The sequence below is a fragment of the Pipistrellus hanaki genome (genome assembly GCF_964339955.1).
Source record: "Pipistrellus hanaki genome assembly, chromosome: 3".
NCBI classification, from domain to species: domain Eukaryota; kingdom Metazoa; phylum Chordata; class Mammalia; order Chiroptera; family Vespertilionidae; genus Pipistrellus; species Pipistrellus hanaki.
Window position 1 is genome coordinate 1,423,868 of NC_140505.1, and position 13,723 is coordinate 1,437,590.

Here is a 13,723-nt window from a genome sequence, read left to right on the forward strand (position 1 = left end):
TGACCCCGGGACTGAGGTCCTGACAGCTCACAGGCCTCACTGACCCCGGGACTGAGGTCCTGACAGCTCACAGGCCTCACTGACCCCGGGACTGAGGTCCTGACAGCTCACAGGCCTCACTGACCCTGGGGCTCAGGTCCTGACAGATCACAGGCCTCACTGTCCCCCGGGGCTCAGGTCCTGACAGCTCACAGGCCTCACTGACCCCGGGACTGAGGTCCTGACAGCTCACAGGCCTCACTGACCCCGGGACTGAGGTCCTGACAGCTCACAGGCCTCACTGACCCTGGGGCTCAGGTCCTGACAGCTCACAGGCCTCACTGACCCCGGGACTGAGGTCCTGACAGCTCACAGGCCTCACTGACCCCGGGACTGAGGTCCTGACAGCTCACAGGCCTCACTGACCCCCAGGGCTCAAGTCCTGACAGCTCACAGGCCTCACTGACCCCCGGGGCTCAGGTCCTGACAGCTCACAGGCCTCACTGACCCCCGGGGCTCAGGTCCTGACAGCTCACAGGCCTCACTGACCCCGGGACTGAGGTCCTGACAGCTCACAGGCCTCACTGACCCCGGGACTGACAGCTCACAGGCCTCACTGACCCCTGGGGCTCAGGTCCTGACAGCTCACAGGCCTCACTGACCCCTGTGGCTCAGGTCCTGACAGCTCACAGGCCTCACTGACCCCGGGACTGAGGTCCTGACAGCTCACAGGCCTCACTGACCCCGGGACTGAGGTCCTGACAGCTCACAGGCCTCACTGACCCCCGGGGCTCAGGTCCTGACAGCTCACAGGCCTCACTGACCCCTGGGGCTCAGGTCCTGACAGCTCACAGGCCTCACTGACCCCGGGACTGAGGTCCTGACAGCTCACAGGCCTCACTGACCCCGGGACTGAGGTCCTGACAGCTCACAGGCCTCACTGACCCCGGGACTGAGGTCCTGACAGCTCACAGGCCTCACTGACCCCGGGACTGAGGTCCTGACAGCTCACAGGCCTCACTAACCCCGGGACTGAGGTCCTGACAGCTCACAGGCCTCACTGACTCCCAGGGCTCAAGTCCTGACAGCTAACAGGCCTCACTGACCCCCGGGGCTCAGGTCCTGACAGCTCACAGGCCTCACTGACCCCCGGGGCTCAGGTCCTGACAGCTCACAGGCCTCACTGACCCTGGGGCTCAGGTCCTGACAGATCACAGGCCTCACTGTCCCCTGGGGCTCAGGTCCTGACAGCTCACAGGCCTCACTGACCCCGGGACTGAGGTCCTGACAGCTCACAGGCCTCACTGACCCCGGGACTGAGGTCCTGACAGCTCACAGGCCTCACTGACCCTGGGGCTCAGGTCCTGACAGATCACAGGCCTCACTGTCCCCCGGGGCTCAGGTCCTGACAGCTCACAGGCCTCACTGACCCCGGGACTGAGGTCCTGACAGCTCACAGGCCTCACTGACCCCGGGACTGAGGTCCTGACAGCTCACAGGCCTCACTGACCCCCGGGGCTCAGGTCCTGACAGCTCACAGGCCTCACTGACCCCTGGGGCTCAGGTCCTGACAGCTCACAGGCCTCACTGACCCCGGGACTGAGGTCCTGACAGCTCACAGGCCTCACTGACCCCGGGACTGAGGTCCTGACAGCTCACAGGCCTCACTGACCCCGGGACTGAGGTCCTGACAGCTCACAGGCCTCACTGACCCCGGGACTGAGGTCCTGACAGCTCACAGGCCTCACTGACCCCGGGACTGAGGTCCTGACAGCTCACAGGCCTCACTGACTCCCAGGGCTCAAGTCCTGACAGCTCACAGGCCTCACTGACCCCCGGGGCTCAGGTCCTGACAGCTCACAGGCCTCACTGACCCCCGGGGCTCAGGTCCTGACAGCTCACAGGCCTCACTGACCCCGGGACTGAGGTCCTGACAGCTCACAGGCCTCACTGACCCCGGGACTGACAGCTCACAGGCCTCACTGACCCCCGGGGCTCAGGTCCTGACAGCTCACAGGCCTCACTGACCCCTGTGGCTCAGGTCCTGACAGCTCACAGGCCTCACTGACCCCGGGACTGAGGTCCTGACAGCTCACAGGCCTCACTGACCCCGGGACTGAGGTCCTGACAGCTCACAGGCCTCACTGACCCCGGGACTGAGGTCCTGACAGCTCACAGGCCTCACTGACCCCTGGGGCTCAGGTCCTGACAGCTCACAGGCCTCACTGACCCCGGGACTGAGGTCCTGACAGCTCACAGGCCTCACTGACCCCGGGACTGAGGTCCTGACAGCTCACAGGCCTCACTGACCCCTGTGGCTCAGGTCCTGACAGCTCACAGGCCTCACTGACCCCGGGACTGAGGTCCTGACAGCTCACAGGCCTCACTGACCCCGGGACTGAGGTCCTGACAGCTCACAGGCCTCACTGACCCCGGGACTGAGGTCCTGACAGCTCACAGGCCTCACTGACCCCTGGGGCTCAGGTCCTGACAGCTCACAGGCCTCACTGACCCCGGGACTGAGGTCCTGACAGCTCACAGGCCTCACTGACCCCGGGACTGAGGTCCTGACAGCTCACAGGCCTCACTGACCCCGGGCTCCGATCCTGACAACTCACAGGCCTCACTGACCCCGGGACTGAGGTCCTGACAGCTCACAGGCCTCACTGACCCCGGGACTGAGGTCCTGACAGCTCACAGGCCTCACTGACCCCGGGACTGAGGTCCTGACAGCTCACAGGCCTCACTGACCCTGGGGCTCAGGTCCTGACAGCTCACAGGCCTCACTGACCCCGGGACTGAGGTCCTGACAGCTCACAGGCCTCACTGACCCCGGGACTGAGGTCCTGACAGCTCACAGGCCTCACTGACCCTGGGGCTCAGGTCCTGACAGCTCACAGGCCTCACTGACCCCGGGACTGAGGTCCTGACAGCTCACAGGCCTCACTGACCCCGGGACTGAGGTCCTGACAGCTCACAGGCCTCACTGACCCCCAGGGCTCAAGTCCTGACAGCTCACAGGCCTCACTGACCCCCGGGGCTCAGGTCCTGACAGCTCACAGGCCTCACTGACCCCCGGGGCTCAGGTCCTGACAGCTCACAGGCCTCACTGACCCCGGGACTGAGGTCCTGACAGCTCACAGGCCTCACTGACCCCGGGACTGAGGTCCTGACAGCTCACAGGCCTCACTGACCCCCGGGGCTCAGGTCCTGACAGCTCACAGGCCTCACTGACCCCTGTGGCTCAGGTCCTGACAGCTCACAGGCCTCACTGACCCCGGGACTGAGGTCCTGACAGCTCACAGGCCTCACTGACCCCGGGACTGAGGTCCTGACAGCTCACAGGCCTCACTGACCCCGGGCTCCGATCCTGACAACTCACAGGCCTCACTGACCCCGGGACTGAGGTCCTGACAGCTCACAGGCCTCACTGATCCTGGGGCTCAGGTCCTGACAGATCACAGGCCTCACTGACCCTGGGGCTCAGGTCCTGACAGCTCACAGGCCTCACTGACCCCGGGCTCCGATCCTGACAACTCACAGGCCTCACTGACCCCGGGACTGAGGTCCTGACAGCTCACAGGCCTCACTGACCCCGGGACTGAGGTCCTGACAGCTCACAGGCCATACTGACCCCTGGGGCTCAGGTCCTGACAGCTCACAGGCCTCACTGACGCCTGGGGCTCAGGTCCTGACAGCTCACAGGCCTCACTGACCCCAGGCTCTGATCCTGACAGCTCACAGGCCTCACTGACCCCCGGGGCTCAGGTCCTGACAGCTCACAGGCCTCACTGACCCCGGGACTGAGGTCCTGACAGCTCACAGGCCTCACTGACCCCAGGGCTCCGATCGGGGGGTGCCCTACGCGCTCAGGCCACTGGGACACCGGGCGGAAGGAAGGAAGAAGATGGCGGATTGGGGTCCCACCAAGCGGCCCCAGAGACAGAGCCGTCCAACCAGCCGGAAGGGTCCTCTCCAATGGGCTCGAGTCCCACGTGAGGTAAACACCCCTTCCAGCCGCTGCCTCGGGGTCCTGAGCCCGGACCGGCTGAAGCCACACTGCTTCCCCATCCGAGCCCGAAGGCAGTCCACAGGCTGAGACAGCAGCGGCACTGGCACTTCCGTCCGGACGCCCTTCCGGCCGCTCCTGTCAGCCGGCTCCTGTCCATCCCAGCGAGGGATCAGAGCGCAAAACTCACGCATACACCTGGCTCTGGGGTCCGACCGTCCACGCTGCGTTCTTTAAAATAATAATGATGGAGGAGAAACCAAGATGGCGGCACAGGTAAACACCTTACAGCAGCCTCACACAACAATTTCAATAAAATACAACTAAAATACAAAATGGACATTACCCAGAACTACAGGAAAGTCGACTGACTGGAAATTCTACAACGAGAAGGAAAGAGAAAACCAGAAGGAAAAGCAGAGGAGCTGTAAAAGCCCAAGGTACGGAGACACGGTGCGCACGTGGAGAGGACGGAGCCAGAGAGAAGGGGGAAGCTGAGTGCCTGGATGGCGTTCCCTAGTGGGAAGGAGATAAAAGCTCCGGATTGTGCTGAGCCCCAGTTCCAACTGCACTGAACCCCAGTTCTAGGCCAGACCCTGGGGACCCAGGCTCATACGGAGGGAGTCTGGGCTGTAAGGCGGAAACTCAGGGGAGCAGTGAAAGGAAGTTCCAGAGGCGCACACATTGCACGCAGAGAACGGACAGTTTACTGTGCTGCTGGATTGCCCTAGCAGGAAGGAGACAAAAGCTCCAGAACTCCACTTCCAACTGAACTGAACCCCAGTTCCGGGCTCATTGGGGGAAAACCTAGACTGTTTGGTAGAAGGCGAAACTCAAGGGCACCTTTCTCTCAGAGGTGCTTGCAGTGAGTACCAAAGGACCCTGAGAAACACTGAGACTCAGGAGCCTCATGGGGCATGGCTGACTGGATGCCAAGGCTGTAGGCTCCACCCTGAAACTCCGCCCCATCCAAGCTGAACACAGAGACTTTTAAGGCTACCAACTCAGGGAAGCTGTGAAAATGCCAAGACAAGGAAAGAGATCACAAACAAAAGAAATGGAGGACAAAAAGAGACTGGATATAGAGTTCAAAACCACACTTATAAAGTTTTTCAAGACTTTCCTAGAAAAGGCTGATAAAATAAACAAGACCTATGAAGATATGAAAAGGGATCAACTAGAAATAATAAGGAATCAAGTAGAAATAATAAGGGATCAACTAGAAATAAAGAATACATTGTCTGAAATAATATTATACAGAGTCCTAAGAACAGAATGGAAGATCGCAAGAATCAAGTCAAAGATTTGGAACTTAAAGAGCCAGAAGACACTCCTCCGCAGAAGCAAGAAGACAAGAGAATCCAGAAAGTTGAAGATAATGTAAGAAACCTCTGGGACAACTTCAAGCAAACCAACATCAGAATTATGGGGGTCCCAGAAGAAGAGAGAGAGCAAGATAATGAAAACATACTGGAAGAAATAGTGACAGAAAACTTCCCCCACCTGGTGAAAGAATTAGACTTACAAGTCCAGGAAGCGCACAGAACCCCAAACAAAAGGAATCCAAAGAGGACCACACCAAGACACATCATAATTAAAATTCCAAGAGCAAAAGAGAAAGAGAGAATATTAAAAGCAGCAAGAGCAAAGCAGGTAGTTACCTATAAAGGAGCACCCATACAATTGTCAGCTGATTTCTCAACAGAAACCATGCAGGCCAGACGGGAATGGCAAGAAATATTCAAGGTGATGAATAGCAAGAACCTACAGCCCAAAATATTCTACCCAGCAAGCTATCACTCAGAATTGAAGGCCAGATAAAGAGCTTCACTAATAAAAAAAAAAAGCTAAAGGAGTTCATCACCGCCAAACCAGAATTATATGAATTGCTGAAGGGGGGTATTTAGGAAGAGGAAGAAGATAAAGATAAAAATTATGAACAACAGCCAGGACCGGTTTGGCTCAGTGGATAGAGCGTCGGCCTGCGGACTGAAAGGTCCCGGGTTTGATTCCGGTTAAGGGCATGTACCTTGGTTGCGGGCACATCCCTAGTAGGGGGTGTGCAAGAGGCAGCTGATCGATGATTCTCTCTCATCGATGTTTCTAACTCTCTATCCCTCTCTCTTCCTCTCTGTACAAAATCAATAAAATAAATTTAAAAAAAAATTATGAACAACAAATATGTAACTATCAACAAGTGAATCTAAAAACCAAGGGAATTTAAAAAAAATCTGATGAACAATATTAACTGGTGAATATAATAGAATCAGAGGTATGGAAGGGGAGTGAACTGACGATTCTCAGGGAAAAGGGGAGGGGGGGTGCGGGAAGAGACTGAACATAAACTGTGCACCTATGGATGAGGACAATGGGGGGTGGGGAAAGGGCAGAGGGTGGGGTGGAAACCTGGTGGAGGGGAGCAATGGAGGGGAAAAAATGAGGAACACATGTAATAATATGAACAATAAAGATTTATAAAAAAATAAAAAATAAAATAATAAAATAATAAGATAATAATGATGACCACTGCCGGAAGCAGATGATTGTTTTAATAGCAGAGAGCTGTGGACAGGGAGTCCGCAGGGCTGGTCCACCATAGTTGCTCTGAAGGGTCAGAGCTAATCACTAGACATTGGTAGTTGAAGCAGCCCCCACCGGTTAGTCCTAAATTCACCGGCTGGCTGTGATTGGAGTTTCCCGCCCAGGGGAAACGGGTGTATCCTATTACTTTAATCTTAATAAAAGGGATGGGAAAGTCAGAGCGAGGAGTATCCTCCCATCCCGGCCCCCATCTCCCAAATTAATGCTTCTCACAAGTCTCTTTCCATTTGTGGGCAGCCTTCTCCAGTACCCGGACCCTGAACCGGAACCCTGAACCACGCGGGACGTGAAGGGGCTTCCACATCCACCTGTGAGGGCCCCGTCCCCAAGGCCAGACAGCAGCCTCCCGCCCTCAGAAGCACAGCCTGCCCGGCCGGCGTGGCTTGTGGTTGGGCACCGACCTAGGAACCAGGAGGTCACCGTTCAATTCCCGGTCAGGGCACAGGCCCGGGTTGTGGGCTCCATCCCCGGGGGGGGGCGTACAGGAGGCAGCCAGTCCATGATTCTCTCTCCTCATGGATGCTGCTGTCTCTCTCCCTCCCCCTTCCTCTCTGACATCCATAAAAATGTATTTAAATAAACTTTTTAAAAGCACAGCCTGTGCCCCGGAGGCCTCGCTGCATGGGGCCGGGGGGCAGGGTGCCAGTCCTGTTTTGTGCAGGAATTCCCAGGAGACTCTGAGCGGAGGGCTGAGGCTGCGGCTGTGCCCCCCGGGTGGCAGCCCCGGAGGGAGCACGGGCTCAGCTCCCAGGGAGTCGCTCTGAGCGGGACTGAAAGCTCGGCCTTCCCACGCCCCCTCTCACCACCGCCACTACACAGCATGGCAGCGGGGACGCTGTATTTTACTTTAAAAAGCCGCATCTAGCCATAACCGGTGTGGCTCAGCAGATAGAGTGTCAGCCTGGGGACTGAAAGGTCTCGGGTTCCATTCCGGTCAAGGGCATGTACCATGGTTGCGGGCACATCCCTAGCAGGGGGTGTGCAGGAGGCAGCTGATTGATGTTTCTCTCTCATCGATGTTTCTAACTCTCTATCCCTCTCCCTTCCTCTTGTAAAAAAAAAAATCAATAAAATATATTTTTAAAAAAATAAAAAGCCATGTCTAGTATCAGAAGCGGTTCATGGAAGAGGAATGCTTCACACCTAAAGAAGCACTGTGAGTATTTTGGCGGCAGCCCCACGCCCCCTGTGCAATAGAACAACCTCGCACCCAGCAGGCTCCTGGTGCCTGTAGCATGTTTTCCAAACTGTCACTGACAGAGGAGTGAGCCGGAATCACTGCACCTCCCTGCGCTCTAGCTGTGCGAAGCACGTTCACACGCCTGCCCTCCGGCCATGCTGGGGGTAAGCGGGGGTCTGAGATGCCCGGACGGGAGGGCAGCAGTCCCCAGCCCCACAGGGCGCCTCTGCCCACAATGCCCACAGCGTCCCCTCTAACCTCACCCCCTCTAACCGCTCCGCAGAAATACCTCCTGAGGGAACTGCCTCTCAAAATAGCAGCACGTGAAGTTGGGCAAACCAGAAAGTCAGCCTTCCCTCTTATCAGATAAAAAGCCTGGCTACACGCCCCGATTGATTATGAGCAGCATCTGCCACCACCACCTTCCTGCTGACCACAATCGGTCGTCTGTGCTGACCAGGGACGGCCACTCACCACGTCCCAGGCCCCGGCCAGCCACAGTCAGAGCTCGGCGGCCATCACACTGCGAAGCATACACGGGTTCCTCTCAATGGTCTTTCCCAATAAGAGTCATCCCCCAGCCCTGGCCGGTGTGGCTCAGTGGACAGAGTGTCAGTGAAGGGTCCCGGGTTCGATCCCGGTCAAGGGCGTGTGTCTTGCGTGCACGTCCCCAGTGGGGGGTGTGCAGGAGACAGCTGATCGATGTTCTCTCTCATCGATGTTTCTAACTCTCTCTCTTCCTTCCTCTCTAAAAAATCAATAAAATATACTTTTCAGAAAAAAAGAGTTATCTTCCAGGCCGTGCACTTAAGCGCTGTGTGGACAGCGGCCTTCCTGGAGGGACAGGGAGTGGCTCCTGCAGGACCGTAGGCTGTGGGCCCAGCGCAGGGAAGCAGGACGCCCTTTGCCTGACCGGGGAGAGCCTTCTGCTCCCGCAGGACCGTGCGCCCCGCCGTGCACCCCGCTGTGCACCCCGCCGTGCACCCCGCTGTGCACCCCGCTGTGCACTGCCTGCGCTGCCCCCGGATCCCACCTCCCAGGAGAAGCCAGGGCTCCGCTCCGCCAGCCCCGCCCCGCACGCAGCCCCGGAGGGAGGGGCGGCAGGTGGGCAGGCACCGGCCTGGGGACCGGGCAGGGCCGCGGGGCCGCAGGGCCGTTCCCGGCGGGACCCGCACCCACCTGGGCTGCTCCCAGTGACGCTGTCACCTCCGCGGCCACGGACTCAGCCTCCGCCGACACCCCGAGGGCTGCGCCCCGAACGCCTCCGCGCATCCCGCGCAGCTTCCCGCGGGCCCCCGGGCTTCCCCCCGCACCCCCACACCCCACGCCCCGCCCCGCCCGGGGCCCCCCGCCCCCCACCGCGCCCGGGAGGAGGGCTCCCCGGAAACGGGGTCGGCTCCGGGGGGACCGCTCCCCGCACGCCGCCCGCCGTCGGGGCCGCCGGCTGGAGTCGGGCTCGGCCCGCGGCCGTTAACCGCGCGGCCTGCGGCGGGACAGCGGGCACCCCGCCCACGCCGGGGGACGCCCAGCCCGCGACCCCAAACAGGGAACCCACGCCGGGCCGCACTCACCCGCCGGACCCGCTGTCCCTCCGGCGCCCCTCTGCCCGCCGCCCGGGGATGCTCTCCGGCCCCGCCCACGGGGAGGCAGCTCCGCCCCCGCGTCCTGATTGGCAGGCCCGGGCGGCACCGAGAGCCTATTGGCTGAGGTGCCTGCCCGTTCTCTGTCCGCGCCCCGCCCCCGCGCCAGCGCATTCCTGAGCGGCCACGTGGCCCCCGCGCCCCGCCCGCGGCCCGGAGCCCGCGCCCCGCCCGGCGGCGCCCGCGGGGGCGGGGGGCGCGGGAGACCCCGGAGCAGACCCCGGAGCACCGCCCCTCCCGCCCAGACCCGCCCTGCCCCTCCCCCTGCCCCAGCCCCCTGCCCCCTGCCCCCGGCGGCCGGCTGCGGGGAGGTCAGACCGCCAAGCCCGGGCTGGGAGTGCAGGTTCACACAATCCCCAGGGGTTGCTCAGGCTCCGGAGCCGCAAGCTATTTCCCGGGACTTCCCGGGAGCAGTGGCCGCATTCCGTGGCCGGGAAGAGCTGCTGGGAGGTGGTGGAGGCATGCTCCCCTTCCCGCTGGCTGCCCCCTCTGCCCTCCCGCAGGGCGCAGGCCACGGGGGCCTGCAAACCTAGTGCCGCCCCGGTGGGTGTGGGACCCTGAGCAGGTGCAGGCCGGGGCAGTGGTCCAGGGGGAAGCTCAGGAGGCCGCTGGTCTGTGCCCAGAGCCTTTATTAGTTTACGATTAAAAAGGAAACTGAACCGGCCAGTGTGGCTCAGTGCTTGAGCACCCACCTATGAGCCAGGAGGTCAGGGTTTGATTCCTGGTCAGGGCTCGGGCCCAGGTTGTGGGCTGGATCCCTGGTGTGGGGCCTGCAGAGGCAGCTGGTGAGTGATTCTCTCTCATCATGGACCAGAGGCCCAGTGCATGAAATTCATAAACAGGGAGGGTCCCTAGGCCTAGTGCCCATCAGGGCCTTCCAGCTGCTGGCTGGGACCTTCCTTCGTTCTGCATCGCCCCCTGGTGGTCAGCACACATCATAGCAAGCAATTGAACTCCCAGTCTCTGGGTAGAACGCCTACAGGGACACTTTGCATATTAGCCTTTTATATATATATATATAGGTGTTTCTACCTCTCCCTTTCCCTTCCTCTCTGAAATCAATACAAAAAAAATCTATATTAAAATAAGTAAATAGAAAAAGGAAATAAAGTATCATATAAGCAATGAGTCTCCCGGTCTCCTAGGGGCTGCATTTCTCTATGCCCCTGGCTGGAGGCCACAGCCACAGCCTCGTCACTGGAACCAGGTGACAGCAGAGAGAGCACTCAGTGCAGACTCAGCCACCGAGGGGAGCACCTGCAGAAGGGGAACGTGGGAGACAGGGAACAGGCAGGCAGGTAAGCACCCCGTCACCCGGTCAGCCTGCCCCCTTCACTACCCCGGCCGTGGTCCCCGCCAGGACGGGGGCTCCTGGGAAACCCCAGCACCTCATCTCTCCCCAGGGCTGGTGACCGCGGTGTCTGTGCAGGCACCCTCAGCCCAGGTCCCGGACTGAACCAGAGGCCGATGGGGAGAGGGTCACCGGGGAGCAGGGGCGGGGCGGGGTCACCCCAGGTCCTAGCACAGGGGCTGCTGTGCTCACTGGAACATTCCTGTCCCGATAACAAAGGCGGGAGAGCAGGCCACAGGGCGAGGGGAGGGAAGGGAGAGATAAGAGGAGAGGAGGCCTGGCCGGGCAGCCAGCACCCAGCGGTCAGATGGGCAGCCGCCCAGCCCAGTGGGGGCAGGGGATTCCCAGCCCGCACAGCGTCCCTTTGTGCCGGGCACGGGACAACAATGGGCCTGTTTTCCCCTCGGTCCCTCTCCGTGGGCGGAGGAGGGGGCTCTCAGAGGAAGGCAGCGGGACCCAGAGACCAGGCCCCAGGCAGGGAGCGGCGGAGGTCAAGGCCTGAGCTGAATGATGGGGTGTGGGCTCCTCTGGGGCCCAGCAGGCTGAGCGCGGAGGATGGAGGGCGACCAGAGGGCTGTCTGTCTCACCAGGGCTGGACCGCAGGACGCCACTCCCTCCTTGTCCCTCCCTCCCTCCTTCCCTCCCTTTCTTCCTGCCCCTCCCTCCTAGTCCCTCCCTCCTTTCCTGTCCCTCCTCCCACCCTCTCTCCCACCATGTCCCTCCCTGTCCCTCCCTCCCTCCCTCCCTCCTCCTCCCCTGGTACCAAGCCTCTGGCAGAAGGAAGTCTGGGAATAAATGTCAAAGGGACAGAGAACCAGGACTCCTGGGTGACCTAGAAGGTTCTTCCCTGCCTGGGCCACAAGCTCTAATTTCCGTACTTTCTGGCGTGGAGCCTCCTGCCACTGAGCAGGAGGTGCTGTGACTCCAGGGCCCAGCCCGTAGACCCCGAAGCCCTCGGTTCCCCATCTGCCGTTCTTATGCGGCGGAATGCAGTCCACCTGGGCCTGGCTCTGAATGGCTGGGCCTGGTGTCCGTGGCCTTGGGGTCGCTGTTGTCTTCCCCGGAGAGCTGCCCGGTCCAGCGTCAGCCCTGCGGTCAGCCCCGCGGCCAGCCCGCTGGCAGCTCTGGGCGGGCGGGGGAGCGGGAGCCTGGCGGTCGGGCTGCGGTCCTCGCTGGGGTGGTCACCCGCTCGGACAGGTCAGCGCCGTCCCAGCCCGGGGGCGGCCCGGGCTGCCTGGGCTCACTGCCCACTGGGCTCTGCCCGCCCTCCGGAGCCGCGGCCTCGGGGGTGTGCCGGGGAGGCGCAGGTGGGAACGGGTGAAGTGGGGGCGCCCGGGCTGGGGCCCCGCTGGGAGGTCCTGGGCGCGGCGGGTCCGGCCCGGAGCTTAGGGGATGGGCATAGGCCTGGACAGACCCCGCCCGACTCCCTCCTGCCCGGCCCGGGTGCACACGCCCGCCCGGCGCAGTGGGGATCCGGCCGGCCGCCAGCCGCCTGCAGCGGGGGCGCCGTCCCGGACACACCGGCCTCCCGGGGCTGCGGGACCGAGCGGGTCTGGGCGCCGCGCTCAGGCCGGGCGGCCGGGTCCTCAAGGCAGTCCGGTCCCCAAGGGTTCCCGGGGTGGCCGCGGGCGGGGCGGCTCCGGGTGCAGGGGACCGGCCGGACCTACCATGCCCGCCCTCCCCGCGGCCCCGCCCTCCCCGCGGCCCCGCCCTCCCCGCGGCCCCGCCCTCCCCGCGGCCCCGCCCTCCCCGCGGCCCCGCCCTCCCCGCGGCCCCGCCCTCCCCGCGGCCCCGCCCTCCCCGCGGCCCCGCCCTCCAGAGGCCCCGCCCTCCAGAGGCCCCGCCCTCCAGAGGCCCCGCCCTCCAGAGGCCCCGCCCTCCAGAGGCCCCGCCCTCCAGAGGCCCCGCCCTCCAGAGGCCCCGCCCTCCAGAGGCCCCGCCCTCCAGAGGCCCCGCCCTCCAGAGGCCCCGCCCTCCAGAGGCCCCGCCCTCCCCGCGGCCGGCCTCTGCCCTCCCTGGCCCTGGGCTCTTTCCTAAACCTTCGGCCATTTCCGCACACGCTCGGCCCGCCCCGCCACCTGGGGCTGTGGGGCAGCCGCAGGCTGAGCGGAGGTGGTGACTGGGGCGGTCCCTGGGCTGCACCACGCCTGGCCCCCGGGCTGGAACCGGCCGGGGCAGCGCACGCGGAGCGCGAGCCGCAGGGGCCACGGCAATCGGAGAGGCTGAGGACTCGCGAGCCTCTAAGCCCGAAGGCCCATGGCTTCCCCGGGGTCTGGGCAGACCTGCCGCTGCGGACATGCGGACGGCCGTGACTGTGGGCCGGGCCGGAGGCCTGCACTGCGCCCGGGGGGAGGCACGGACAGCCCCTGGCTTACTGCGGGACCCGCGTGCGTTTCTCTGATGTTCAGAAACGGGAATAATAGAAAATACTTTTCAAAACAGTAATTTTCTGTTGGCCTCATAAAGAATTCCGAAAATAATTTCCCACGGAGATTACCCTGCACGGGTCCGACCTTGGCTTTGGCTTTTTATGGTGAGGTAAAACCCGAGCACGGAGAAGTGAGCTCAGCAGGCCGAGGCCGGAGCCTGGGCCGCACCAAGGCAGCCGCTGGGGCCCGTCCCCGCCCCAGACCCCTTCTCCCCGCCCAGACCTTCTCCCCGCGGGGAAATGCGTTTTGTTTCTTTGCCAGTGAACCCCCAGACTCACCTCCAGTTCCCAGGCTGAAGAGGCTGACAGAGCTATTTTCACAGGCTGATGCTCCACCACTGAGCCACACCAGCTGACAGAGTCAGCCTCACCTGAAACCTCCTCTGGGCGACAGGCACAGGCTCCCCCTCTGGGAGGGGCACTCCCCTGAGAAAACCCGTCTCGGGGCTGGGCACGCTGGCCACGCTGGCGTCCAGTCAGGCCCGAGGTGGGACACCGGTGACCCCTCACCCCAAATGACATGACTGTTTCCCAG

The 13,723-nt window shown here is 62.2% G+C and overlaps 1 protein-coding gene across 6 annotated transcripts in view; it reads right to left on the reverse strand.

The window, feature by feature from the left end:
- ARHGEF10 (Rho guanine nucleotide exchange factor 10) overlaps positions 1-11,779 on the reverse strand; it is a 60,950-nt gene extending 49,171 nt beyond the window's left edge. For 4 of the 6 annotated variants that reach the window (XM_084878326.1, XM_084878323.1, XM_084878322.1 and 1 more), the window contains exon 1: positions 8,976-9,062. In XM_084878326.1, the coding sequence (XP_084734452.1) occupies positions 8,976-9,041 (66 nt within the window). In that variant the 5' untranslated portion in view covers positions 9,042-9,062. Of the gene's footprint in view, positions 1-8,975; positions 9,063-9,340; positions 9,402-11,758 lie in introns of those variants that run through there. The other 2 variants (XM_084878325.1, XM_084878324.1) reach the window with 2 other exon arrangements.
- Positions 11,780-13,723: the final 1,944 nt, after the last annotated feature.